At 48.5% G+C, this 23,658-nt stretch overlaps 10 protein-coding genes across 10 annotated transcripts; 4 read left to right on the top strand and 6 right to left on the bottom strand.

Moving 5' to 3' along the window:
• Positions 1-138: 138 nt before the first annotated feature.
• On the bottom strand, positions 139-1,935 carry EDB93DRAFT_1176375 (uncharacterized protein). The gene is made up of 4 exons (XM_041450511.1): positions 1,576-1,935; positions 1,430-1,523; positions 969-1,380; positions 139-914 (listed from the first exon to the last, which is right to left on the bottom strand). Exons 1-4 carry the CDS (start codon positions 1,894-1,896, stop codon positions 524-526), a joined length of 1,218 nt encoding a protein of 405 aa, XP_041302805.1. The 5' UTR covers positions 1,897-1,935; the 3' UTR covers positions 139-523.
• A 566-nt stretch (positions 1,936-2,501) lies between these two features.
• Positions 2,502-3,954, top strand: EDB93DRAFT_1309531 (uncharacterized protein; the record flags this gene model as incomplete). Its single annotated transcript, XM_041454800.1, has 7 exons — positions 2,502-2,576; positions 2,636-2,659; positions 2,707-2,908; positions 2,965-3,087; positions 3,133-3,306; positions 3,355-3,438; positions 3,490-3,954. 7 exons carry the CDS (start codon positions 2,502-2,504, stop codon positions 3,621-3,623), a joined length of 816 nt encoding a protein of 271 aa, XP_041302804.1. The 3' UTR covers positions 3,624-3,954.
• EDB93DRAFT_901276 (uncharacterized protein) lies at positions 3,610-7,742 on the bottom strand. The gene is made up of 4 exons (XM_041457873.1): positions 7,212-7,742; positions 5,324-7,158; positions 4,000-5,265; positions 3,610-3,948 (listed from the first exon to the last, which is right to left on the bottom strand). The coding sequence occupies exons 1-4, from the start codon at positions 7,546-7,548 to the stop codon at positions 3,769-3,771; spliced, it is 3,618 nt and encodes a 1,205-aa protein (XP_041302803.1). The 5' UTR covers positions 7,549-7,742; the 3' UTR covers positions 3,610-3,768.
• A 714-nt stretch (positions 7,743-8,456) lies between these two features.
• Positions 8,457-10,102, bottom strand: EDB93DRAFT_901274 (uncharacterized protein). Its single transcript, XM_041457872.1, has 5 exons — positions 9,768-10,102; positions 9,624-9,682; positions 9,174-9,567; positions 8,943-9,118; positions 8,457-8,888 (listed from the first exon to the last, which is right to left on the bottom strand). Exons 1-5 carry the CDS (start codon positions 9,795-9,797, stop codon positions 8,699-8,701), a joined length of 849 nt encoding a protein of 282 aa, XP_041302802.1. The 5' UTR covers positions 9,798-10,102; the 3' UTR covers positions 8,457-8,698.
• Positions 10,103-10,408: 306 nt separating this feature from the next.
• EDB93DRAFT_1242968 (AB-hydrolase YheT) lies at positions 10,409-12,120 on the top strand (the record flags this gene model as incomplete). The annotated part of the gene is made up of 7 exons (XM_041452087.1): positions 10,409-10,593; positions 10,647-10,715; positions 10,768-10,800; positions 10,852-10,935; positions 11,015-11,094; positions 11,153-11,362; positions 11,486-12,120. The coding sequence occupies 7 exons, from the start codon at positions 10,409-10,411 to the stop codon at positions 12,118-12,120; spliced, it is 1,296 nt and encodes a 431-aa protein (XP_041302801.1).
• A 40-nt stretch (positions 12,121-12,160) lies between these two features.
• On the bottom strand, positions 12,161-13,197 carry EDB93DRAFT_1093828 (RWD-domain-containing protein; the record flags this gene model as incomplete). The annotated part of the gene is made up of 7 exons (XM_041446547.1): positions 12,161-12,321; positions 12,371-12,545; positions 12,593-12,727; positions 12,777-12,907; positions 12,962-13,027; positions 13,081-13,114; positions 13,165-13,197. 7 exons carry the CDS (start codon positions 13,195-13,197, stop codon positions 12,161-12,163), a joined length of 735 nt encoding a protein of 244 aa, XP_041302800.1.
• A 1,682-nt stretch (positions 13,198-14,879) lies between these two features.
• On the top strand, positions 14,880-15,257 carry EDB93DRAFT_1242965 (uncharacterized protein; the record flags this gene model as incomplete). The annotated part of the gene is made up of 3 exons (XM_041452086.1): positions 14,880-14,891; positions 14,949-15,063; positions 15,115-15,257. 3 exons carry the CDS (start codon positions 14,880-14,882, stop codon positions 15,255-15,257), a joined length of 270 nt encoding a protein of 89 aa, XP_041302799.1.
• A 421-nt stretch (positions 15,258-15,678) lies between these two features.
• EDB93DRAFT_1093800 (uncharacterized protein) lies at positions 15,679-16,893 on the top strand (the record flags this gene model as incomplete). The annotated part of the gene is made up of 5 exons (XM_041446544.1): positions 15,679-15,862; positions 15,910-16,048; positions 16,098-16,473; positions 16,526-16,610; positions 16,664-16,893. 5 exons carry the CDS (start codon positions 15,679-15,681, stop codon positions 16,891-16,893), a joined length of 1,014 nt encoding a protein of 337 aa, XP_041302798.1.
• A 266-nt stretch (positions 16,894-17,159) lies between these two features.
• Positions 17,160-18,749, bottom strand: EDB93DRAFT_1176278 (cyclin-like protein). The gene is made up of 7 exons (XM_041450510.1): positions 18,477-18,749; positions 18,335-18,416; positions 18,154-18,285; positions 17,937-18,106; positions 17,641-17,879; positions 17,508-17,584; positions 17,160-17,453 (listed from the first exon to the last, which is right to left on the bottom strand). Exons 1-7 carry the CDS (start codon positions 18,617-18,619, stop codon positions 17,220-17,222), a joined length of 1,077 nt encoding a protein of 358 aa, XP_041302797.1. The 5' UTR covers positions 18,620-18,749; the 3' UTR covers positions 17,160-17,219.
• A 2,447-nt stretch (positions 18,750-21,196) lies between these two features.
• EDB93DRAFT_1093796 (uncharacterized protein) lies at positions 21,197-22,611 on the bottom strand (the record flags this gene model as incomplete). Its single annotated transcript, XM_041446543.1, has 8 exons — positions 21,197-21,287; positions 21,337-21,552; positions 21,609-21,821; positions 21,874-21,980; positions 22,033-22,152; positions 22,202-22,341; positions 22,394-22,451; positions 22,501-22,611. 8 exons carry the CDS (start codon positions 22,609-22,611, stop codon positions 21,197-21,199), a joined length of 1,056 nt encoding a protein of 351 aa, XP_041302796.1.
• Between the last annotated feature and the right edge of the window lie 1,047 nt (positions 22,612-23,658).

Here is a 23,658-nt window from a genome sequence, read left to right as displayed (position 1 = left end):
CGTTCTCGTGCTTTATGGGATGTCTTCAGTCTTGAAAGCTTAACTTTATCATCACTGTGATCAACAATTATGTACCTCTCGCTAAGCAAGCAAGTTTGCAACACGACCTAACATGACTGGAATTGCCACCGTGGAATACAGCGACAAACCCAGTTATGACCTCAGAGGGCATTTCGATAAAAGTTGAAGAGTGTCACATCAAGCAGTATCTGCGTTTGTACTACGACCCCTGCACCATCACTTACCAAACGATCAGTGTTACCGGCGAAAATAGGTCGATGTTCACTGATCCTTTGTTTGTTTCCGTCAGCTTTGACCATCCCAAACTTCGTAATAAGTGTATGGGTCATGACATGCATCATCATGATTATGCTTGCAATGGGGCTGTTCAAATCTTCAATCCAACAGGATGTCGCGAAGTATCCGAGTGCCACATGAATACCAATGGTCCCAGATATGATGGAACCATCACGGTAGCACTAGGACGTTGACTCGATTTTATGAGGAAATCAATGTTATCAAATCAAAAATCATCTCCTCTTAACGTACGTTCTTTGACAGCCGCGGCTACCGATAATTCTTCCCTCCAAAGCGTCCGTATATTCTCGCACATCCAGGCAAGCCACCCGTCACTGCCACTGTGACCATATTCAGCACCCTCGCTCTCGAGAGTGTCCAGACTGGCCTGGGCTTTGGTGATAATTGTATCGCAAATCGTGATCAACAATTCCTTCCAAGCGAGTTCATTTCCATCGGATATCATCTCTCGTTTGCCTGCTATAACATCGCACCACGGTTGAATGGCGTTATGATGCATTGTATGATTTGAGACAATGAGACAATGAAGTCTTAATGCCGTAATCAAGCGCCAGGATGGTTGTGCTGATTCCGCTGAGCAATATAGGATCCAGTCTCTACGGTAACTCAATGAGGCAGCATGATTGACCAGAATTTGGAGGCTTACATACCCCCAATAACCTTTGTCTTGGAGGACGCTTTTGACGAAGACACCGGATTTGTGGTCGAGTATTAAGGATTCCACCACATCTTGCACGTCGACTTCACCATCCGTAATTTCAACGTTGCTCAACAACTTGTTGACAAAACCATATTCAATGAACAGCGTGCGGCTAGGATGGGCGCCGTAAGCCAAGAAGATCTCCTCGCCTTCTTGAACAGATGCATCCGCTGGCGAGAGAAATCCAAACCCAGTCGGTTTTACCGGCGCAGCGTCCCAAATATCGGCTTCCGATGGAGCTGGAATCATACTATGCAGCCCATTCGGGGTATGGTTGGCGAAGTCGAGGATGGGACATAAAGTTAGATTATCGGGGTCTTCCCGTGACGCTTTGAGACGGTAATATATGCAGCGCGTGTTGACTGGAGGCGAGGTAGATAAGGGTGTTTTATTCATGCAGAAAGTACGTGCCATTCAACCAAGCCCATAGGTAATTGCTGGTAGAAACGTCATTGTGGTCCAGATAGGCGTCATATTTTGAAGAGATGTACGAATTCGCAGTCTGCTATTGCTTTAGACGATGAAACCGAGTGCACGCGGTATTGAGTATTTCCTACCAAGTACACTCGGACTGCATCCCAGTCTTGATAAAATCGGTCATGCAGCTTAACCAAGGATGCATACACACTTGAGGGGAGGTATTTGAGCAGTGGGACACCACCAGTTTCCATGCCACGTTTTGATTGCACAATCCAGGTCAAAGGATGACTGTCGAACTCCCTAGGAAGTGTCGAAATGTATGGTCCATAGTGTGAGTCTAGTGAATCCTCACTTCCATGCGGGCGGTTGATATACAGATGCAGAGATATCATTTGCGTAGCGGTCAGTGGAGTGGGCCCAGATGTTGGATGGAGGGACTTTAACGTCCTGATATTCATCAATGCCTGAGGCGGCACTGCGAACAGCAAGGACGACGGCTGTCCTGTTTGTAAGGGCAAGATTCAATCCATTTCATCCACACGAAAGCTCACAGTACACAGGGTTCGAGCAAAAAGACCATTCCCGGCGGCTGTGTGTCCATGTGGGTATTAGATGAAGCGGTGGCCGTCCGACGAATAAAGTAGTAAATTGGTTGGTGACTCAACTGGGTGTTTCCTTGCACTCAACAAACAAATCGCCTGCTCCTGTTTTCATTCCTCGAGTCCTCAACCATATCAGCAGCTTGTGCCATCGACAGTCCAGTGATGGTTGTGCGTTGGAGATGATGCTTGTCATCGTGGAAACGTTGACGTTATTCCCAGTATTATATGCCACGCAAGGTCATGGGACTGAAGAAAACATGCATGTATGCGGCTCTCCGCGCCTATCTTAGACTTCGGACCGCCTGAGTCCATGATGGAAATTCCGGTTCCGCGATATGTCATTTAGATTTATTGCTTCTTCGCACATCTCTTGCATTCAACGATCAGATATCCATCGTAGAGCATTCGTTCACCCAGCAAGTTTATCAAATCCAGCCTTTTTGCAAACTCTTACTCGAAACATGACTGTCTTCAACGCATCTCGCCTTCTTGGCAAGACAGTCCTTATCACGGGAGCAAGTTCTGGTATCGGAGCGGTGGGTACAAACCTAGCTCTGAGGGGAGGGACACCAATACTGATCTGATCGGCTTATAGGCCACCGCCGTCTTGTTTGCCAAGGTAGTCTACCCTGACATGCTATATTTCTAATCATTCATATCTTGTAGGGGGGTTCCAACGTTATACTTACTGCTCGACGAGCAGATGCGCTACAGAAAGTTGCAGATGCTTGTACAGCTGCCCACAAAGAAGCCGGCCTGCAACATGGCGGCAAATTTGTCTCCGTACAAGTTGACGTTTCTGACAGGAATCAAGTCAATGGCCTCCTAGAAAGGATACCCGCTGATCTTCGCGAAATAGATATCCTCGGTGAGTGGATTCATCTGTTGCTATGTCCATTTTCTTACATTTGAATTCGGTTGCAGTCAACAATGCTGGATACGTCGTGGGTGTGGACAAAGTTGGCGACCTGTCTCTGGATAACGTGGAGGGCATGTTCGCAACTAATGTGTTTGGCTTGATCGCCCTGACTCAGTTGTTCATCAAGGGTGCGTATTTCAGCCATTGGTCATAAATTTCACTCAGTCTCGTAGACTTCAAGAAGAGGAAGACTGGACATGTTATTAACCTTGGCTCGATTGCCGGCAGAGAAGCTTATGCTGGGGGCAGCATCTACTGTGCAACAAAACATGCCGTCAGTGCATTTACGGGCTCTCTCATGAGGGAGCTTGTCGACACTCCCATTCGTGTCACCGAAATTCAACCAGGTGTGTGAGCCACTTTTGCAACCGGGGCTAAGCTTGAGTTGTTGGTAGGTATGGTGGAGACCGAGTTTTCTCTCATCCGCTATAAGGGCGATCATTCCGCGGCAGACAAAGTCTACGAGGGACTTCAGCCTCGTGAGTGGTTTTGATACGCTTGCAACCCGCATATACTCACATATCACAAAGTGGTGGCCGAAGATATTGCGGAAGAGATCGTCTGGGCCGCATCGCGTCCCCCACATGTCAATCTCGCTGAAGTCTTCGTGCTTCCAGTGAACCAAGCCAGTGCCACCCTCAATTATAGGGCGCCGAAGCTGTAATATCTCAATTCTGATTGACACTCGAAGTCATTGTATCATAGACATCCCCTACACTTCGATGAAAGCAAAGGACAATGTATCAGAGACATGAAGGATACAGCATCGACAAATGTGCATTAGAGCGTGAATAGAATATGCAGCTAGGCTAACCCTTCATTTTCTTGCTCTTCGATCTGGTGATTTTCGGGGGTACAACCTCCTTCACCACCACCTCAACGTCATTGTCATACACAAACTTCTTTACCACGATGTTCTCTGGGTGGAGGTCAGTGAGTGGATGCTGCCCGGCGTCTATTACGTTGCCCAGGGTGTCCAAGAGAAGATTCTGAAGGAAGATGAACAAGAATGTAGTACAGAAGTCATGCAAGTCACTTACCTTGGATGTTGGGGCTAAGCAGCTTTTCTCGATGATGAAGTCCTTAGTCCATGAGTGAGGTTGAGGATGGACCTCATCCAGATAAATTTCTGTGGATAACCCATGATGCCACTTCACCCGTTTGCTCTCTCTTTCCTCTTCCTGCTGAGGGCCTTCCCCAAGCCGCAAACGTTTGACCGGCCGGTCAGGCCTAACTGGCGTCTCATAATCCTCATCTTCTCCTGGTCCCCTACGATGCTTCGTCCAGATCACCCCATCATTTTCATCATGCTCCTTATCAAATCCGAAGATGGATTGATCAGCCAGTTCGCTAGCACCTTCACAGTCACTCAATCCAGGCCCGTCTTCACTTCGCCTCGCCCTCCGTTCAGCTCGCTCAAGTCGTTGCCGATCCCTCATCTCTCTCTGCTTTTGTGATATGGTCCGAACCTTGATTGCGGGGCTCTCTGGCCTAATGCCTTCCTTGCGAATTACCTCCCTTTCTAGTTTCGCAAAAATTTGCTGGTTCTTTGTGGTGTTGGAAACGGTGAGGGCTTGGAGGGTAACTGCGCTCATCCCCATGAAGCCATCGCCCTCAGAACGCCGTGAACGTCGAAGCTGGAGAGGTTGTGTTGAAGTGGAGGGACCAAAAACGTCGTTGGCATGCTGCGCTGCAGGCCTACGTCGAGACGTTCGACGACCCCGACTTCGGTTTGCTGGCGGCCGATGTGAAGATGTTTCTACAATTTCTTCGGGCTCAACAGCATCATGTGATGGCTTTGCAAGCTCAGGTTCTGGTAGAGCAGACGAGGAGGTTGAATTGGGAGGTGAAGATGATCGAGTAATTGGTGCCTCAGGTACGAGCAAAATCTGTGGGCTGCTGCTGCGGTCATCGGCGACTGGAGGGTCAGATGCAGACGGTTTGGTGGGCGCTGCATAACGTGCTGATATGACTCCGGGCTCAACTTTACGGAACTTTATAGGGCCAAGCAGCTTCCGAGGACTTGGCTCTGGTAGAGAAGGAGCCGTTGGTAAGAGTGTAGGTGCTTTGGGGGCATACTTGCCCCCGAGCATTCCGGGGACAATCTGGCGGACCATCACAGGATGAGTTGGTGAAGATGTGGCATTCTCTTCTATGCCACGCTTTCGCTTCAGTGTTGAGAGCACTGATGGCTCTGCTACAAATTTCCCATCAAACTTTCGATCTGGCGGTGGGGCGATGGCAGATGACTCTTCCGAGCTGCTACTGCCATTGCCAGCGGGAGCTGATTTGAAAAGTGGGACACGCTGACGAGGAAAATTCATGTCAGTAAGATCCAGCAACAAGCCCGTCTGGAGGACTTACCGGTCCAGTACCAAAGGCAGGCAACTTTGTAGCTGTAGACGAAGCCGGTTTTTTTGGCTGTGGTCTGGTATACGGCTTGGCGCCAATTCGTGGTATGCGACTGCCAATAGAGGGCTGTTTCAGACTCAATTTCACAGGACTGGACGTTGCCAGATTAGCAATCAAATCTTTTCCAATAGCCTCGGATCCTTCTGCCTCTTCAGGGATAGAGTGCGGGAGATCTGTTCCTGCCTTCTGCCCAGCTACAAGAGGGAACGGCAGTTTGGTGCTGGATCTCGATTTGGAAGAAAAATTAGGGAACATGGGCTCTTTGCCTTTGCCATCAGCGGCGCGGGGTAGTGGGTCAACAGAATGACTTCGGAGAGGCTGAGAGACAATGGGTTTCGGTTCCACTGAGGTACTTCGGGCCCTCGGACCTGCTGGTCGAGTTGGAGAGCGCACAGGACTGTTGAAATCTGTGATTAGAATACGCTTAGCGGGGCTACGTGATGGAGCGTCGAACGCAGGGCGCGAAAAAACGGGTCCACACATGCCCACCAACCGTGTCGACGCATCACGTTTCGCAGATAATAGCATTGTGTTCTGTGAGGATGCAGAGCCCTGTACGAAGGCATCTTGAATGGGCACTCTCCTCGCTGGCGTGCGAGACACATCGTCGACGGTCAAGGAAAACTTGAGATTAGAAGAAGAACCGAGTAGACTCCCATTCGGACGAGTAGGTGTTGGAGCGACAACCAATGGCCGCTGTACAGTGGCCGGGGGATAATTTGCTTGCTGAGAATTTGATTTTGGCCTCTGTGGTGTCAACAATGGAGGGTCCAAAGATACCAGAGAAATTTCACGCTGTGGTAGCGAATACTGTCCCTCTGGGAGTGGCGTAGATCGTTCGGATGGCAGCAAACGCGTTAAGACATCCGCGGACTGAGGGGAAAGAGACCCTAATTCTCTTTGGAAATTGGGGGTGGTGTCATGTTTCCCGTTTAATGCCCGTCTTCGTGATCGTCGTCTCTCTTTCTCCTCTACCAATCTTTGAATACCAGGGTGTGGATCTACATTACCGTAATCAGCAGTTTGATCATCCCGCATCAAGGGAATTTCCTCCTCGGGAGTGATTATTGTTGCCTTCCATTTTCCTTTGAGTTTCGGCGTTTCCGAAGGTTGCTGTGTGATGGTGGTCTGGATGGGGCGTGGAGTACCACTCAGGCGTGCTGATCGCCGCACAGGTGATCCTGCATGTTCCTTAGTGACATCTGGCGCATTGGAGATGGCGACTGATGACGAAGGAAAACTGGGGTGTGGTGGTCTAGATTCCATGTCAGCCGGTGCACATCCCTGAGGAACCTTATTTAGGCTATCCGAGGAATTAGACGGCTCTATGCCATCTACACGAGGAGGGGAAGGTATGATAGAAGGATGCTCTGGGGATTGCGAGAGGAGGTCATCTACGCTAGAAGATAAAGTTTGAATTGGAGAACCACGGAAACGTCCTTCTGCAGAAGATTTCACAGTCTTGACTAGAGTGGTACAAGATTCAAAGGAGATGAGATCGGGCTGAGAGATGTTACCAGCAGAATCCTGTGGAGGAGAATTCTGATTATAGGAAACCTGATGCTGAGATGGTTCTGGCGACAAAGCACGTTCTGTCGGGGAGAACTGGCTCAGTCCCTCGCGCAAATTTATGGGGCGAAACGGGCTAGGGGGTACAGATATATCTGGGAATGGTGCGTGCCCATCCCTCGTCACAAGCCCAAAGTAAATGGTGGGATGAGCCCGCGGAGGAGGGGAAGGATTATCGCAAGCCCGCATAATTCGGCTTGCAAGAACGGAGGATGGTTCTAGAAGTTCATGTTTGGAATTTAGCTGCTAGGAGCAGACGAACAGAGCTCACCGTTCTGGCCCAGTAAATCATTCTCAGGTGTGTCTTCACGGGATAGATGAGCAGCCACATCAGAGATCTCATCTGCATCTTCGTCGTTTTGTTCGACACCTTCATCCGGTGCGCGCGTGATTTCCTGTGGCGATGGAAGGGCGTGGAGAGCAGGCAGTTCCGATGGATGAAGGAGAGAGTCGACGGTGCCAATATTGAGTACATCTCCTCGCGTGACCTCGCTAGCGATGAGTCTCTTCTCCGGTGATTGCACTGGACCGAAGTAGACTCTCGCAGTTGAACAATTGACAGCATCACTGTCGGTGGAAGCAGGGGAGTTGGTATTGTCGGTATTCATCAAATTGTCCACGATTGTTGCAAGGTCTATGGACGTTAGACGGGGAGCAGTAATACATTCAGTACAGTGAAACAGCAAAAATTGTTCCAGGCCTTGAATATAGCTGAGTGATGATCGACAATCGACCAAAGCTGCCGTACTGTTGGCTGTTCACGACATGCACAACCAACACAAACGTCCATGTACGCCGCGTCACACGTGACTTATGCCACCAACATCTCAACCATCACTTTCACTTTGAAAGGGTTGCACAAAAACTTCTCAAAGGGGTTTTTTCATCTGAAAAAATACAACATGCATGATACGGTGTCTTCGATTTCTAAGGATACAGGACAAGACAAACACAAAGTCGAGCAAATATAATACAGGGTACATGGGCCACGCCACTAAAACGTTGCTGCAGGCGGGATCACGAAATGATGCTGCATGCTGAACTTACAATCTACAGATCTATGCGAGAGGATGCAAATGGGCGTCTTGCACTATACGTATGATGGGAGTCCTTTGTCTAGGTTGAGGGCTTTCGTCAAGGTAGTGCCTCCACCTCCATCGCGGTGGTCCGTCGTTCAGCAGAAGGATTTCGACGGGCGGATGTGATCGATGTCACACGATAATCTGCCTCATGTGAGCTATCCTGATACGTTTGTGTCAGCTACATCTGTATTAATGTTCCCTGTACAGACTGATGATGCTACCCACCAGTTGTTTTTCCTTGGCAACTTGAAGCAGTTCGAATGTTCGCATCTGCATAGCAAAGGACGACTTCATCGTCTCCAGCAAGCCTCTATAGTCAACATTTTCCTCCTTTACAGGAACCGCTGTCGGCGCAGATGATCCCACCCGACGACGTTTCAAATCTGGTGATCGCGACAGTGCCTTGGGCCCATGTTCAGTAGCAGCAGCTCCATCCTCTCTGTCGTCGTCGGCTGAAGTGTTTTTCAACTCCGACAGCTCGTCCAGTTCCCCCCAGGATTGGTCCCGTGCCTTTCGTTTGAGCAGGAGCGGGCTGTAAGGTCGAAAACATGACTGCAGAGCCACATCCGTTTCTGTGTTCAACAATGCAATGGCGCGCTCCAAGTTGATATCTGTCGTTTTGACAATCGTTGTCACAACATTTGAGAGCAAATTCTCCCACAGAGAATCCAATTCTCTAACTGCGCGTTGCCACGCGCTCTTTGGATTTCGCATGACTTGTTATAACGGCTGCCAAAGCAGGAGTCACCGCCATCGCAGTCGACGGCGCAGCTTTAGAAAGCTCTGTAGACAACTCTGTGAACGCCTTCAATTTATCTTCTTCCTTGTCAAGCTGACATGAATCTTGAACCAGCTGGCTGCACAACCTGTTGCTCCTTAGTCCTCCCATATGCATGAACCACATAGGATCGTTCTCTTACTTTGCAAGACGACTAGAGAACTCGCCAATGACGTCGTTGGACTTCTTTTTGTCGTCTCTCGATTGAAAAAATGGGTTTCCTGGTGTTGTCTGAGAAGCGTCTGGACGGTCTTTGCCGTGGCGAGTGCCATTCTCGGGATTGTCGCCTAATTCCATAATTGAGGACCGGGTTGCATGCTGATATCTGTCAGATTAGATCTTGTCGTCCGTAGAGCCGACATAGAATACTGACCCCTTCGGTTTTCTTAGATCGCCTTGAAGAATATGATCCCCTCTCGTCTTCAGCCCTCTCCCGGGAAGACTTTCGGACATCCCTGGAGCGATCACGCTCACGCACATAACGTTCCCAAGAATCGAAGTCCCTATCGCGGCGGTCACGTTGAATAGGTTTTACCTCACGGTCGCGACCGCGCTCTCTATCTACCTCCCCATGATTTCGCCTGAACAAGTCAGACTGTGGCACGAGCGGCGATGAACGAGGGCCTCGTTGTTGAGGACTTGTCGACGACGCTTTTGGCTTGTGTTTTGGTTTGGTCTTGTGTTTTTCGCATTTGGTATCATTATAGGCAGACTTTTCGGGGTTGATGCGGCCTTTATCCCATTGAAGATCAGATGGATGAATAAACCTGCAGATCGCCAAGTTAGGATGTGTACATGTTGAGATGGGGAGCACGACGCGTACCGACAACGACTCCCTTGGTTGCAGAACGGCTTCACACCTTTGCCATGCTCATCAAAATACTGTTAACAGAGTGGTCAACCCAGCGGACGCGTCTAACGCGTCAGCGGAAGATCGATCAAGATTAAACTTGGGAAAGGTACGTACACGACAGCGCATTGTCTTGTAGAGCGACATAATATTGGTACAAAGCTACCCACTGGCAGTAAGAGAAGGGTGTGTTGTGGTGGTTGAGAGTAGGTGCAGAATGATGGAGAAAAGGGCGGGCAGGTTAGCTTTATAGTGTGGGCCTCGTCCAGGGGCGTGACGGAGCGCGTGACTTGTCCGAAGCTCAAGCTTTGCGAGCTTCTTCGATGCTTCCGTTGCACCTCACCGCCAGATGGACATCCGATCCCCAATGTTATCCACGACAAAATGATCTCTTGAGCTGGCGACTTTGTATTAGTATCATGTTTAACATTCCCGCCTGATGCGATCAGTCATCTTCAAGTTGCCATCCGAGCTAGTACACGACTGAAGTGTCTAAAGATCTAGTTTTTTTGGTCCAGCTTTCATTCATGCAGTTGGGAAACCGTGTTCGATATCACAACGATATTGTGCAATCTGTCCAATGCAATAGCGCGCGTGTTGATCCCCTCTGCACGAGGACTCGAGTTGTAAAGGCGCCGGCTTCTCACAATTGACTGCTTCCGGTTTCATCGCCTCGCACTAATAGAAATCCGTCTTGTCCTTACCCTGCAAGCAACGCTTGCTCTGCCGTTCCCCATCGCATTCTCTTGCTGCCTAATATGAGCTCATTTTTCAACTGGTGGAGTGCAAGCTATACCACGGAAGTACGATATTCTAAAGAATCTCCTCTGGTAGTCACAAAAGAACAACATTCGAATACAACCAGTGTCGGTCTACGCGATTTCGTGGAGCGACGATGCCCCTCACTCTATTCGGAGTTTCGTCCCGCATGGTGGTTGCCAAAGTACGCCAAAATAACATCATTATTGAGTTTACAAGTCGTTCATGCCAAGTCAGCGGTCATATGCAGACTCTCTATTGCGTCCTCGGAAAATTTTCAGCTAGAGATAAGGTGGTGTATAAACGGTGATGATATTCATATGAACGTTCGACAATGGACTCTAATGCGATAAGTTAGGACCCTGCTCCGCCTGCTTGACGGCGGAACCCTGTAAGTTCATTTCCGGCACCTGTCTTCGATGATATGCTTCATATCAACTAGGGGTTTAGATTTCACACCAGTGGATGACAGCCATTTGCCACCCGATACTCCAATCATCGTCGTCTTGCATGGGACTCACAGGAGGTATGAAGACTTCTACGCGATAAACAACTAGAATCTAATCGTGTAAACCTTCTCAAGGTTCATATGAATCATACGTGAGAGCTATTCTCTCTCCCGCGTGCATGCCGGTCCACCAAGGCGGACTTGGATATCGTGCAGTCGTGGTTAATTTCCGCGGATGTCAGTTCTCATCCTGAATAGACCTACAAACATTGTCATGGAGTTAATTGTCCCGCAGGCGCAGGAGTCCCGGTTACGAGCCCACAGCTCTATTCCGCTGGCCATACAGATGATCTCCGTCAAGCTTTATTCTACATATCTCACCGATACCCGGAGGCACCTTTATTGGGATTGTCTTTCTCTCTTGGAGCGAACGTGATGACACGGTATGTCGCGGAGGAAGGAGAACGTAGCCGTTTGAAATCGGCATGTATTCTCGGATGCGTACGTGCTTCGCAGGTTTAAGCTTGAACGGTCACAATTTCATTTATCAAGGAAGCCCTGGAATTTAGCGGCGAATGCCTCCAAGTAGGTTCAACATCCTTCTTACGGATCCGTTTCCTGACGCTAGACAGGCTCTTCGCCACGTATATAGGACGTCATGTTTACTCGAAAGGCATGGGCCGGAATTTGGTTAATCTTCTGAAGCGGCATCTTGGCACATTTAACCCCGATCATGAGGTCGCTAAAGCTGCCGCTGTGACTATTGCCCTCACTAATCCCACGATCGACTTGTTTGACGAACACTTCACGAGAATTGGTGGTGGTTCTTCGCCTCCTTGGCCGTTCGCGTCAGCAAATGATTATTATGAATATTCATCAAGCCACAATGTGCTCAGCACGATAAAAATCCCACTTCTAGCCATCAACGCTGCAGATGACCCTGTGGTTCAGGATGTGCCTATGGATGTGGAAGGTGATGGGTGGGTGATTATGGCCCTGACACCCTGCGGTGGACATCTTGGATGGTTTGAACCAGACGAGGGATGGGGACAGGTCAGGCGATGGATCAAGCGCCCGGTAGTTGAATGGCTGCGTGCAACAGGAGAAGACTTTGTTCGTTCGCCTCCACGTTGGCGACCATTGCACGAGGAGGGCGGCTTTCTCAAAGAGGTTGGCATCGATAGGCTAGGGTGCAGAGAACTAGACGGAAGCAATATCATTGTGGGTACAGAGGGAGAGGCCGGGTTGCTGGCTGGGTTGTAATTTGAGGAAACAGATATACTGTCAGATTTCTTATTTTATTCTAATCACTATCGCTAAACTGTACTCCATCATCATCGTCATCTTCATGTGCGCGCAGTTGGCTCCTGTCGTACTGGCTAATATCAACAGAAATGGTGCCTTCCTCCACGAAACTGTCATCATCGTGCTCCAAGTTCTTGTTCTTTTCAAATAATTGGCGACCTGATCAAAATTAGAAGATGTTGTCAAAATACACTAGACTCCGAATTACCTGTTGGTCGAGTTGCTGCACGTTTCCATTCTTCCCTTTCTTTCGGCGAGAGTGCGCGCAGCCTTTCTTCTTCGTCTTTTGCCTTCTTTTGCGCTATTTCGCGGGTAAATTTAATCTTCCATGCCTTAAACGACTCCACTGTGACTGGGGTTCCGCGAGTCCTCGCTTCTTCCGCCTGGTAATGTGAACTCCTTGTTATCCAAATGACACACTCGACTTTACCTCAATCGCCAGGCGTTCCTTCTCATTTTCCTCAGCCATGAGTTGATCTGCCCTTTTACGAACGAGGGACGTCATCTGTTCTCTCAGATGAGAGACAAGGGTAAATGTCATGGCCATGCCGACATTCTCTTCGCCCTATCGATCACCATGAGATCTGTCATAGCATCCTGAAGACGCCACCCACAACTTCCGTAAGACTCTCCAGCAGAGCTTCGTGTTCAGTGTCTTCAAGTTCACCCTCGATCGCTACCAACGTCAGGTGAGGCAGGCTGTCAGGGTATTCATCGGGGTAATGGACGGATAGCTGTAGTTTGACTGTTTATAAAGTTTCAGGTCCATGTAATGGTGAGGTTTGACGACAAATCTCACAGGGATGCTCGTTATCTATCGTTTCATCTGGCTCGACATCGATCTGGATCTCCCTATCCGAAACAACTTGGTAAGGGTCTTAGTGAACTGATTTGTGGTCAAGATCGGTAAGGACGAACTGGAAAGCTCTGTAGGGTATATTGATTCAAGTACCTAAACATGCATTGAGCACAACACGAAGCTCTGCGACAAGAGGAATAGACCTCAAACTCCTCAGTAAGAATCTCTGCGGACATCGTTGTGTTCAGGAAATTATCCGATTACCGATCATAAGGTTTTGACCAAATATAGACAACATACTAGTGAAAAGAATCCGTGTCAGGCTTTCAAACCCGACGGCCATGTCCTGGTTACGAGGAATAACATCTGCAGCATTGTGCAGCACTGCACGAGGAGTATGTTCTCAAAGACCTAAGTTGCAGGCTCGAATGCTCTCCAACGTCCTTCACCCACCCGACCTGCTCGACAAAACCAAGAGTCAGGACCGCACCTGGACACAGGTTTTTCGGGATACCTTAGACCGCACAGCAGGAACAGTCCAAAAAAAGGAACTACCAACCCCAGATGAATTATGGGCTGAACGGAGCCGGAGTGCAACTTTCAAGGCTCCAGCTGATCCGTACACGGGTTTGTTCCCTAGCACTCTAGGTCATGTTCTCGCCTAATCTCGACCTGTCCAGGGAGAAGAGTTCTTGTGCACAACAATGACTTGGGTGAAGCATTTAGGAGGTTACAAACTCGTCTCAGACGGAATCGTGTAGTTCAGGAGGTGTCGCGGCAAAGACGACATGAAAAGAAGGGCGTAAAGCGGAGACGCTTAAGCAGTGAAAGGTGGAGAAGAATGTTTGCCAACGAGGTATTCATTATTATTATTTTGGCCATGCACTTTCAGGGTTGTGCTCATGCTTGTGCAGGTGCGGAAGAAAGTACAACTTGTTAGCACTATACGTCGTCGTGGAGCCTACTAGGACATCAGCGCATCCTCTTTTCCTTGCAATCAGTGTCACCGGTGTCTTCATATATTTCCCGTTCGGAGTCTTTCCCCGCGGGACACTGGCGTGCAAATTTACATACCTTGCCAACCTGTTTTTGGTATTATAATAATTCTTCTTTCATGAAACAAAGGCCGAAGCCGACGCGTTGGGTGCGTGGCGATTTGTGAAGTAACAAATTCTCGCCTTTTCTCGCCCTTAGTGTTCTTGGTCTAGATTCACGACCTCATTTTGCCCACTCCTCTATCAGTATACATAACTAATCTCGGAACAGGTATAATCAATCTAATAGCCCGAGTGACGAGCCTCCTAGTACCAGCCCTTTCCAGCTCCTCCATCTAGGGGGAATGCCCTCCGGGGATGCATTCTTATTCAACTAGTGCCGTCGCGGGACACGAGGCCGCCCCTTCCGACCTCATGGCTGCCACGACGAGCGATTAAGTCAGAATCTATTGGTCCCTCGTACCGTGTGCTGATATTCTGAATCAAGACACGACTACCACGCCTTTCCGTACTTCATTGCGAATCGGTTCGGTACCGTTCAATGGAAACTTGCTGGCTTCTGGGAGCTAGTTATGTGGCGTGACTGTATCACTGTTGTGAATTGGGGCCCATTTGGAGTAAATGCAGTGGAATGCATGTTACAAAGGGTGATCGGAAAGCTCAACGACCCTACGGCCGGCGGTTGCTCACTCACTTTGAAAGGTAAAAAGGCTGCCTAGCGGCCTCTCGATGCTCTTGGATTTCACGACGCATGTTGCCGCAGGAAGGAACGCGATCCCCACGCGACATAGGATGATGTACGAATTTCCTCTACATAAGAAGCCCGCACCTAACGACCAAAAGTCAAGTTACTAGTGCAATCACCTACCGCGGCTACCACTAAAAAGCTCTACTAAAAAGATCTCACCCATTCCGCGTCGGAGATGTGTCACAATGTTCGTCGGTGCTCTGATGTTGACCCGGCCCCCGGATTGACCTGCTTCTTTCTATAGATCATTGATGGTCGATACCACACCGAATGTAGTCATTTCATTGCCATGTCGACGAAGTTCCAGGACTGTCTGCGACCGAATTGTCTCTTCAGTTCAAGACATGTCCATCTCACAGGTGTGCCTCTCGACTGTTTCTCATTTGTAACGCACTGACTTTGTTTTAAAGCATGCAGGTCGCAAAGTTGTATACGGTTGATGGCCTTGCCTTGCAAGAATCCCATTCGCATAAGTCCTTCAAAATGCGGCGACTGTGTCTTAAAGACAAGAGATGAAGTAACGCCAATGGTCCGAGTAGCTGGGATGCGATAATGGATCACAGTTTGGTCCCTGACATAGATATACCATACGACCGCTGCTTTAATGCTGATAGTGCCGGCGACGCAGCCCGTGTTTAACTCACTAATTACAAGGAGGTTAATATTTTGCGATACATAATGTAATCATGGCTTCAATTGGTGTGGACTTTAGTTCTCGTAACAACCACGGATCCCACGGTAACGTCATGCCAAACTGGTCACAATTGACCTTCAAGTTGTTGTTCTCCGTTTGCCTACCGACAACTTGTTACCACAGACTGTTCCTTGTACTTTTGTGTCTGGCCGCGTACAATAACCATCGAACAACTATATATTTTGATACCTAATGACATGCCTTCAAGAAGTTTACCCGAATCCCCCGCTCATCCTGTGCATGCGTTCTGTGACTCGTTCACAGTTAAAACTTTACGCTTATGGCTTGGAGAGCTCCTGATAATCTGAGATTCTACATACAGGAAGCGCGCCTCGTGTCCATCAATCTGAGCTCATCTCAGCCCAGCGTTGACGCCGCTCTACACGCTCTTCCCCGCCGATACAGGAAGCTAAGAGCAATCTATCCACTTCGGCTCGAGCTATTCAATGAGTATTGTCAAGACTGTACGAATTCTCATGATACGGTTTTTCCAGGTCTGAATTGTTGTTAGGGACGGACGAATTTGTTCCGTGCGTGTCGCTCGGGGAAGAAGACGAGGACAAAGAAACGGGTGAGCGCTTCACGGTGCCTTGCCCACCTTTCTATCAGATTCCGTCTATCAGTCTAGCCCGGGCTGATAGCCTCAAGCGGTAACAATCATGAACTTGACTCCCTGCCGTTAGCTAATCATAATTGAAGATTGTTCACGTGGATAGATCTTCTTCCGTTGGAAACCGTGCGACGAGCCGTGCATCTCCTCTACCCTGAGACAAAAGCTTGGTCCTTTGCTTCTGATGCAGATGACACGGATCACGCCCTCCTCAAATGTATAACGTGGTCCCAACTAGTGGATTATGATGATGAGCGGCATTGTCGGAATGCCATGAGCATCTTCATTCAGCCCCCTTGGATCCTCTCTGACCGCGATCTTGACCTATTTTGCAAACGCCAATCAGTAGGGACGGCTAACAGTATCGAAGGATTCGCTGCTAACGTATGTCACCAGTCCTTTGGGTCATCTTCGTCGCCGTGGCACGAACGTCCTACTGCACCCCATGAAAGGCTATGGTGGAAGGTGAGACGCCGCTGCTCTTGCTGATGAATTACATACTCACGCCACCCACCAGTTATGGGACTGCTGTATCACCAGAAGCTGTCCATGGTTTGTCGTAAGCACTTATACGCATTGGGTCTTCGGAGTATTCTCGAACGGTGAGCTGGATTTAGTCGCCCAGCAGTGTTTTCCGCTGAGCCTCGGGATTTAGGGTGGACTGCAGCGTTTGTTTCTCCAGTGTACTGCCATGACTCTCACGATCCATCTGTTTTACAACTCCTACTATTCTGGCTTTGTTCAGCAATGGGGCTTCCTGGAGGTTGGGAGGTGCCAGAAGTTCGCATTGAGCCAGCTTATCCTAGTCATCATCTCACAGCCTCAGTATCCGATCTCGCCGTCACTGATAAGTCGAAATTGACCCTCTGGGCTGGAGATGGGTAGATCCGCGTCATTCGATTCTATTTGTTTGAAGCAGGTCGAGCATGCGCGCTCACTATTATTGTAGGTCTACCGATCTGTTGTTTCCCTTCCAATTTGAGAAGGTTACGCCGAGTGCTTCGTTTTCATCTTAGCCACCACGATAACTATCCTCTAGTACTCCCGATCAGTTAAAAACAGCCAAGGCACCTCCAGGATTTTCAGAGATCTGATTGTAATTCAATGTAACACGTCCCAAAAATAGATGAACAGCAAATCACTATCATTCATCAGTCCGTCTCCCACAAGTATAAACGTTGCTCCAGAAATTCTTTGCGCGGCCGTGAAGTCTAGCTAAGATCCAGCCGGCCTATTATTTTCTTTGCTGGTTCTGGGAGGGCCCTTTCCAGCTGTTCAGCAACGTGCAATGGTGTCTTGGCGGGCGTATTACCCCCGTATGATGAAATTGGTGTTCTGTTACTGGTGCCTGCGGGGGGGAAAGATGCCGATTGCGATAATAGCTGTGGAACCTGAGAGAAAGGTTCATAAAGTGTTGGGCGTAGAGAACTTGTGGGAGGGGAAATCTGTGAACCTTATTTCAGACCGTGCAGGGTCAATACTACGGTGGGTCATCAAACCATAGTTAAAGGCGCCACATGCGGCGCGTTCTGCATATCTTGGGCTGAATAGTATTCAAGCAGTATGCCCAAGGCATCTAACACGTACCCAAATTCCTCAGTTATGATTGGTTGCCAGTTCCGATCGACCTACCTGAGACCTTGGCTATGTCATCTTCTGTGAACCCGTAATATTCAACTGCGAAGCGAGAAGCATCAGGTGAAGCGGGTTTATGAGAAGGAGGTGTCGGAAGGGATGCTGAAGGCGGAGATGCGGAGATTCGGGCATCCAGAGAAGCTGAATGAGGCCCATCAACAGCTCGCTGCGCCAGAACGTAGCAAGTACATGCGATGATACGAGGAGGGAATAAGATGCATAATGGTGTCCGATAACTGGCACATGAATTGAGACAATGATTCGCCTCTGTAAGTTTGAGACGACTGACTTACGAATCGTGAGCAATACTCCAGGCGTAATCATGAACTCGAGAGTCTTCCTGGTAGGCATCAAAAAGATCGATTAACTCGGCGTGAGGGCTCGGGGCTACGAAATCAAAGCAAAGCGCCTCGAGGAGAACTTCTTCTGTGAGGAGAATGACGTTTTGTAGCTGATCAACTTCCTGGGGACAAATGAGCTCAGTTGGAGCAAGAAGGACATGTTACATGCTGGGCTCTCGCTGTGTATGAGGGAAACATCTTTCCCTGTAATCTTAGCCTGACAGACTCTTGCGACGTCGCGAAGCTTGCGTCCACACTCCTCCGTCTTTGTTGCAAGGAATATACAGGAAGCTGCAACGTCCTAGAAGGAACGTCGTCCGCATCATTTAGGAATTGTGAGATAAGAATACCTGTCTGTGATAATCTTCCATGGAATATCTCATAAAAAAGCGGTGAAACCAGGTCGCGGCTGTGAACATGGCGGAAGTGGGCCTGCGGAATGAAACGGGGGTGAAAAGAAGATCGAGAGGCAGTAATTGACAAAGGGCTAACAGTCCAAGGGAAGAACCCAGACGGAACAAAAATTCGACGCCCCTAGATCGATCATACAACTCCTTCGCGACGGTGTAGGATGATGTGACAACACTTGGGGTCAGCTGGAGAGCTGATATCGGAAATACCCACTGAGATTGCATGATATATGTGGTGTTGTCACCCAAAGGAGAGAGGTAAAAGAAGAGGAACGCCACGATTGCCTAAAGATCACGTAAAGCTGTGCAAGTTCTGAGATGAGGCCCCCTAGCGTGTTCACTGCCTCCGAGTCGAAAACTTGGAATTGTTCTCAAATTTCGGGTGAATGGCGAGTGAAAGTGCACGCTGATCACTCGAAAAGTATTCATTCAAATTTTAGTTGAACCGAGCACGCATGGTTGTATTTTCAATTCTAGTTTATCCCGTCTCCGTGACACAGGTTAACAAATCCCGCGTTCGGGGACAATCAGAATTACAGCAAAGTGGATTCTGAGTTCTTTCCGAAACTTACAGCCGCGGATATTCATCTCCTCCCTCACCGTACACAGCGAGGTCTGCCTCGTGTCCAAGTTCTGGCCTTGCCATCCCTCTGGTAGGGGTACCTTGGAAATCAAGGAATCCCCTTGCTTCACGATCAAATTTTTCTTATTTCCGCTTACTTCGCTACTTGTCTTTCTCCGAATATTTTTGACAAGCAGAATCACCAGAAGCCCATTTGTACTGTGCTCAAAGTACTAGTATCATCTATTGTGTGACGTGCCTGTCGCACGCCTTCTGATTCGGGTTGCTCTCTAAAGCTTGTAATCCCTCCACCACACCACCCCCAAACTAAATCTCATCAATTGGTATAGGTTTGAGTAGCGAAAATCCTCAGTGGGGATTACTCCGCTTGCTTGTCCTTACCTCCTACATGAGCCAATTGTTACGAAATAATTACAACAGTGGCCGAAGTCGCTCCCTCTTCTCCCCTGGTCGACTTCGCATCTCGTTCTTTCATATCTTGTACGATGGCAAGCAGTCAGGATGATCAACAAAATATATCTTCATAAATCACTAGAACAATCATCAAGATCTGCCAAAACATATAGTGGAAATTGCAAGAAAATGTCATATCCATCGATCTTTCCGCACCGCTATTCTAATCACCGATCATCGATGCATCCTCATCGCCATCGTCCAAATATTCCCAACAACTCTCTCGTCCTATCTACTGTAACGCCCTCTGGACGTCAAACCTTATCGGCCTTTGCCCGCCTGTATGCAGCCAGGACAAAGCGAGTCGATGAGGCGGTCTGCAACATAGTGGTCAGCGTCGAATCAGACATGCCCTCATAGCGTTCAAGCCTCACTAAATTGTTGGGGGAACTGTCGACTATGACGTGTCAAACGATCTAGTCAGCTTTCCGACCCTTGCAAACAACAGCCACGAGGTACCCACTATTGCCAGCATGTTGTCGTGCACGAAGGCGGCACGCAAGTACTCGAATGAGATGAGCTAAATTTGCAATAACGATCATCACATCGGATCTAAAAGCGTGTGAGCAGTATGTTTTCAATGTTTATGTCTGTAGCTAACCATTTCATCGGCCTGAATAGCGTCAACCATAGCAAAGACATCCAACCGAATATGCTCACCAGGTCGAAAACATGGCCGCATTGGCTGTACGTATTACGAACTCTGAACAGAAGACAGGGACCAGAGTAAGCAACGACTCAGATCATAGGTCAGGCATTGACCGACCTTCGCCAGTGACACATGGGGAAAAGTTGGAAGATGAGAGTGGACCTGGGATTGTTGGACGAAATAGCTGCCTCTTTATAAGCCACAGGACAAAATCAAACTAAAGCGAAAATTCGAGAACAGGTGATGCAGATCTCGTCGGGAAATCACTGATTTAGCATCGGACCGTTCGAACAGATCTATAGCCAGCTAGTTGCAGCGTCAACGTGTGGCACGGAGGAACCATCTGATGCTCCTCGGAACAATTTTGGCTCCACCAGTCACTCTGGGATATACATATCGGGACAGCCAGTTGAGAAATTTGGTCCCGTTTATCTAGCGAATGGGTTTGCTAAAAAGCTAAAAACCCAAATGAGTCTCCACAGCGGCGACAGCCGAACTTCATCTAACGAAGAGGTGTTTCTGCCCGAGTTCGAGGATCAAACACAACAAGTTGCATCATGCGTCCACTCACTCGTTGTCGGGACGGCATCCCGAATATCTTACATCACTGCCCGGGAAGCATTAGAATCTTTTATTGTATTTTTGAGTGGCGCTGCAATTGGAAGACGTTATAGGTTGAGGGATTCCGTTCTACTCCATTTTCCTGATAATTTTCAAAGTAGTCTGGGCAGTCTTCGGAATTCCTTTGGAAGATTTGAGCAGCTGCTCCCGAATATTTTGCACCAGTCTCGCGCTCATATCGCGACCTGTCACATTATAATTCCCGAAAATACTCACCTTTATCATCCAGAATCAGACTGATGGCCCCGAAGTATTGGGCTGGGTCTCCCGCAGGATTACGCATGTTTCATCTCAAGGGCGGCCGCCAATGCGGTTGAACTCCAGAATAATTTGACGCTCCTCCTCTTGATTAACCTTGCACCACAGAGAAGTTCCCTTTACACGCATGGTGATCTGCAACTGATCTTGAAAGTGATAAAGGCTAATTGTAAACTCTATCGTGCCTATCGGCGGATGAAGGCGAAGTTTGGTGATGAGGGATAAACGGACAATTTTATTATCCTGCAAACATCCCCACAACATATTGGCTGACCCCTTCAGGAGTCAAGCTGCCAACGTCGGAGAATACCAGTGTAATCAGGTCCGGCCTTGTATTCCTCCATCAGAACGTGTTCATGATACCATCAATTCACACACCTGGTATAGTCCACTCCAGGGTTGCACGCAATTTGTTCGTGCGTCATTCGTCGTATATAGTCGGTATTACTGGACTGTTCATTTGTTGATTTGATCGCGCCCACGGTAGAAGGGAACCCAATACTACCTCCCGAGGACAACGGGAAAGACAAGATATTGGATGTGTGCGTTGGCAGGTCATACTGTGATAGTGGGAATAGACGATGGAATTTGTAACTGTAAATCCAGGATTCCATGAGCTCCGGAGAAGTGCATCGCGATACTAAAATTACCTCTCAGCGAGGGCATAAAATGGGATATTCGCGGCTTGTGCAATGATTGCGATCTGGTTACTACCGACGGCATTTATCAGGCCGCCACTTTCTACGACAGCTTCTGATCCCACTAGAACGAAGTCTACCTTGTCCATGACATATGAGACTGCCGAATCTAATACTACCGTGCAGGGTATACCGGCGGCAGTAAGTTCTTCGTATGTTCGCAAGCTTTCAATGAGCACATTAGTCTTCTTTGGAGTTACAGAGCATAAGAGCGAACCCTAAGCCTCGAGGCCGTGCTTCGGTCACGTAGACCGATATTCTCTTTCTCTCGTGGGCACGGAGCAGGGTTTTCATCACGACTCTCGAATAGGAATGAGTCAGGATCTTCCCGTTGACATGAGGGATCATACGACGAGGAAGCACGTGCAGAACATACCACCGAGTCATCTTTGATGAAACCGAGCGCAAGGCTCGCAATTTTATCGCGATAAGTGAGAGCCTCAGCAGCATATTTTTGGCCTTGTCTGACGAACTCTAGTTTAAGATCGGAGAAGCTCTTTTGTGATTGTCAGTCTGAGAAACGAAGATAGGCGGACGGGACTAACTGCCGAATCATGCGGGAGCAATGTGACAAACGCGATGAACAATTCGCACCCAGCGTTCAAACTGATTGGATTAGAAGTCGAGGCCTTCAAAGCTTCTGCACCGTCATTTAGAGCTTTCACTAGCTCAAGCATGGTCCCGGCTGTCATCTTCTGAGTTAACGTGGCACTATAGGAAGGAACATGACACGATACCATCGGATGTCTCGATTAGTTTGCTCAGGGAGAGAATCGCAGCCAGGGGAGGCGATAGCTGGTCTTTGTATGAGCATTACAACAATGACGAGATAAGAAAGTTGCACCTCCTCATTTTTTAGGAATGAAGCGTAAGTTTCGCAGATATCGAAAGAAACCACATGGGATGCAGATGCAGATGCTGATGTGTTTGCCTCCGTAGTTGCAAGACCCGGCATGTCAAAGGGAGCAATTTGAAGGTACTGGGGAGGTATTAGCGTTCCTTCAATTTCGTTCCTTGCACAGATGATGGATGACTAGTAGTACATATGACTCCAAGATCACGTGAGATCAGGAACATATATGGGCGCTTGCAACTTTTCGGTGAACATCACTGTCGACTCAGAGCGTAGGTACTGCACGGATCAACGATTGAGACACTCAGGGATTTTATTTAAAAGGTAGATACAACAACCTTGAGTAGTTGACATCCACGCAATGCTTTATTATCACCCAAACTGTTCCTGTCACAAGTCATGAATTTTTGAAGGGAACGCATATGGTCGTACGTAGCAACTCGGAAGGTGACAGGTGGGATGCCGTGGACAGCCTGCTGTTTGACAATGTGACACACAGAAATTTCTTGGCTCCCGCGCCTGCGAAACTATTTAGCCATGACTAGTGCGGGAACACTGGGGATCACATTTAGTACTCTTTGTCACTAGCTTTGGGCAGTCTTTGTCCTTCTAGCTTTGGTCACCGTTGCTATGCGAGTAGGTATCATATAGTTAACATTTTTGTTCTTGGTGAACTTCAGCGTCGGGGAAAGTGTTTTAGAAGGGACAGTCGGGTCCGAACATATAATCAATATATCAGTGCAATATCGGCGTGCAACCACTATCGAAGGTAATTTTGCGCCGACCCTGTGATAAATTTCGTACTGAATTATTCAATTTAGGAAAGTATTATAGATGAATTTATACAATTAAGTCTGAATTTGGAGATAAAAAGGAGTTAGCTGGAGACGAAAAAACGTGTTTCGTTCTCTGGACATGTCGGGTCGCAATCGCTACGAATGGCCAATTATAGTGGCGGGACCCACGCCCGCCAGCGCACCCTTCAAAAGGCCGGTAACACCATGCGTTTATAGTACCCTTGTGCCCTCAAAAGCCAGGTTCACTATCAGACTCCTCGAGGTCACACATCTTGCCCTGCATCTTCCTTACTTTCTCTTTATCAATATACAACCTTGCTCCTGGTAAAGGGCAGGCCTCACTTTCTCCCGA

The sequence above is a fragment of the Suillus bovinus genome (genome assembly GCF_016758785.1).
Source record: "Suillus bovinus strain UH-Sbo-P2 chromosome Unknown EDB93scaffold_87, whole genome shotgun sequence".
In the NCBI taxonomy this organism is placed as follows: domain Eukaryota; kingdom Fungi; phylum Basidiomycota; class Agaricomycetes; order Boletales; family Suillaceae; genus Suillus; species Suillus bovinus.
Note: the sequence above shows the minus strand (reverse complement) of the source record. Positions and strands in the feature narration are given on the sequence as shown.

Excerpts from the sequence above, each read along its gene's own strand:
- EDB93DRAFT_901276 (XM_041457873.1), bottom strand. The coding sequence starts at position 7,548 with ATGAATACCGACAATACCAACTCCCCTGCTTCCACCGACAGTGATGCT. Across the intron at positions 7,159-7,211 it reads TGATTTACTGGGCCAGAACG|AACCATCCTCCGTTCTTGCA; the intron begins GTGAGCTCTGTT and ends ATGAACTTCTAG. Across the intron at positions 5,266-5,323 it reads CTGCCTTTGGTACTGGACCG|CGTGTCCCACTTTTCAAATC; the intron begins GTAAGTCCTCCA and ends TTTCCTCGTCAG.
- EDB93DRAFT_901274 (XM_041457872.1), bottom strand. The coding sequence starts at position 9,797 with ATGTCGCTCTACAAGACAATGCGCTGTCGT. Across the intron at positions 9,568-9,623 it reads AACCAAGGGAGTCGTTGTCG|GTTTATTCATCCATCTGATC; the intron begins GTACGCGTCGTG and ends GGCGATCTGCAG. Across the intron at positions 9,119-9,173 it reads GATCTAAGAAAACCGAAGGG|CATGCAACCCGGTCCTCAAT; the intron begins GTCAGTATTCTA and ends GACAGATATCAG.
- EDB93DRAFT_1176278 (XM_041450510.1), bottom strand. The coding sequence starts at position 18,619 with ATGCAATCTCAGTGGGTATTTCCGATATCAGCTCTCCAGCTGACCCCA. Across the intron at positions 18,286-18,334 it reads TGGAAGATTATCACAGACAG|GACGTTGCAGCTTCCTGTAT; the intron begins GTATTCTTATCT and ends CGTTCCTTCTAG. Across the intron at positions 18,107-18,153 it reads TCATACACAGCGAGAGCCCA|GAAGTTGATCAGCTACAAAA; the intron begins GCATGTAACATG and ends ATTTGTCCCCAG.
- EDB93DRAFT_1176375 (XM_041450511.1), bottom strand. The coding sequence starts at position 1,896 with ATGAATATCAGGACGTTAAAGTCCCTCCATCCAACATCTGGGCCCACT. Across the intron at positions 1,381-1,429 it reads CCTATGGGCTTGGTTGAATG|TCAACACGCGCTGCATATAT; the intron begins GCACGTACTTTC and ends CCTCGCCTCCAG. Across the intron at positions 915-968 it reads CAAGACAAAGGTTATTGGGG|AGACTGGATCCTATATTGCT; the intron begins GTATGTAAGCCT and ends GAGTTACCGTAG.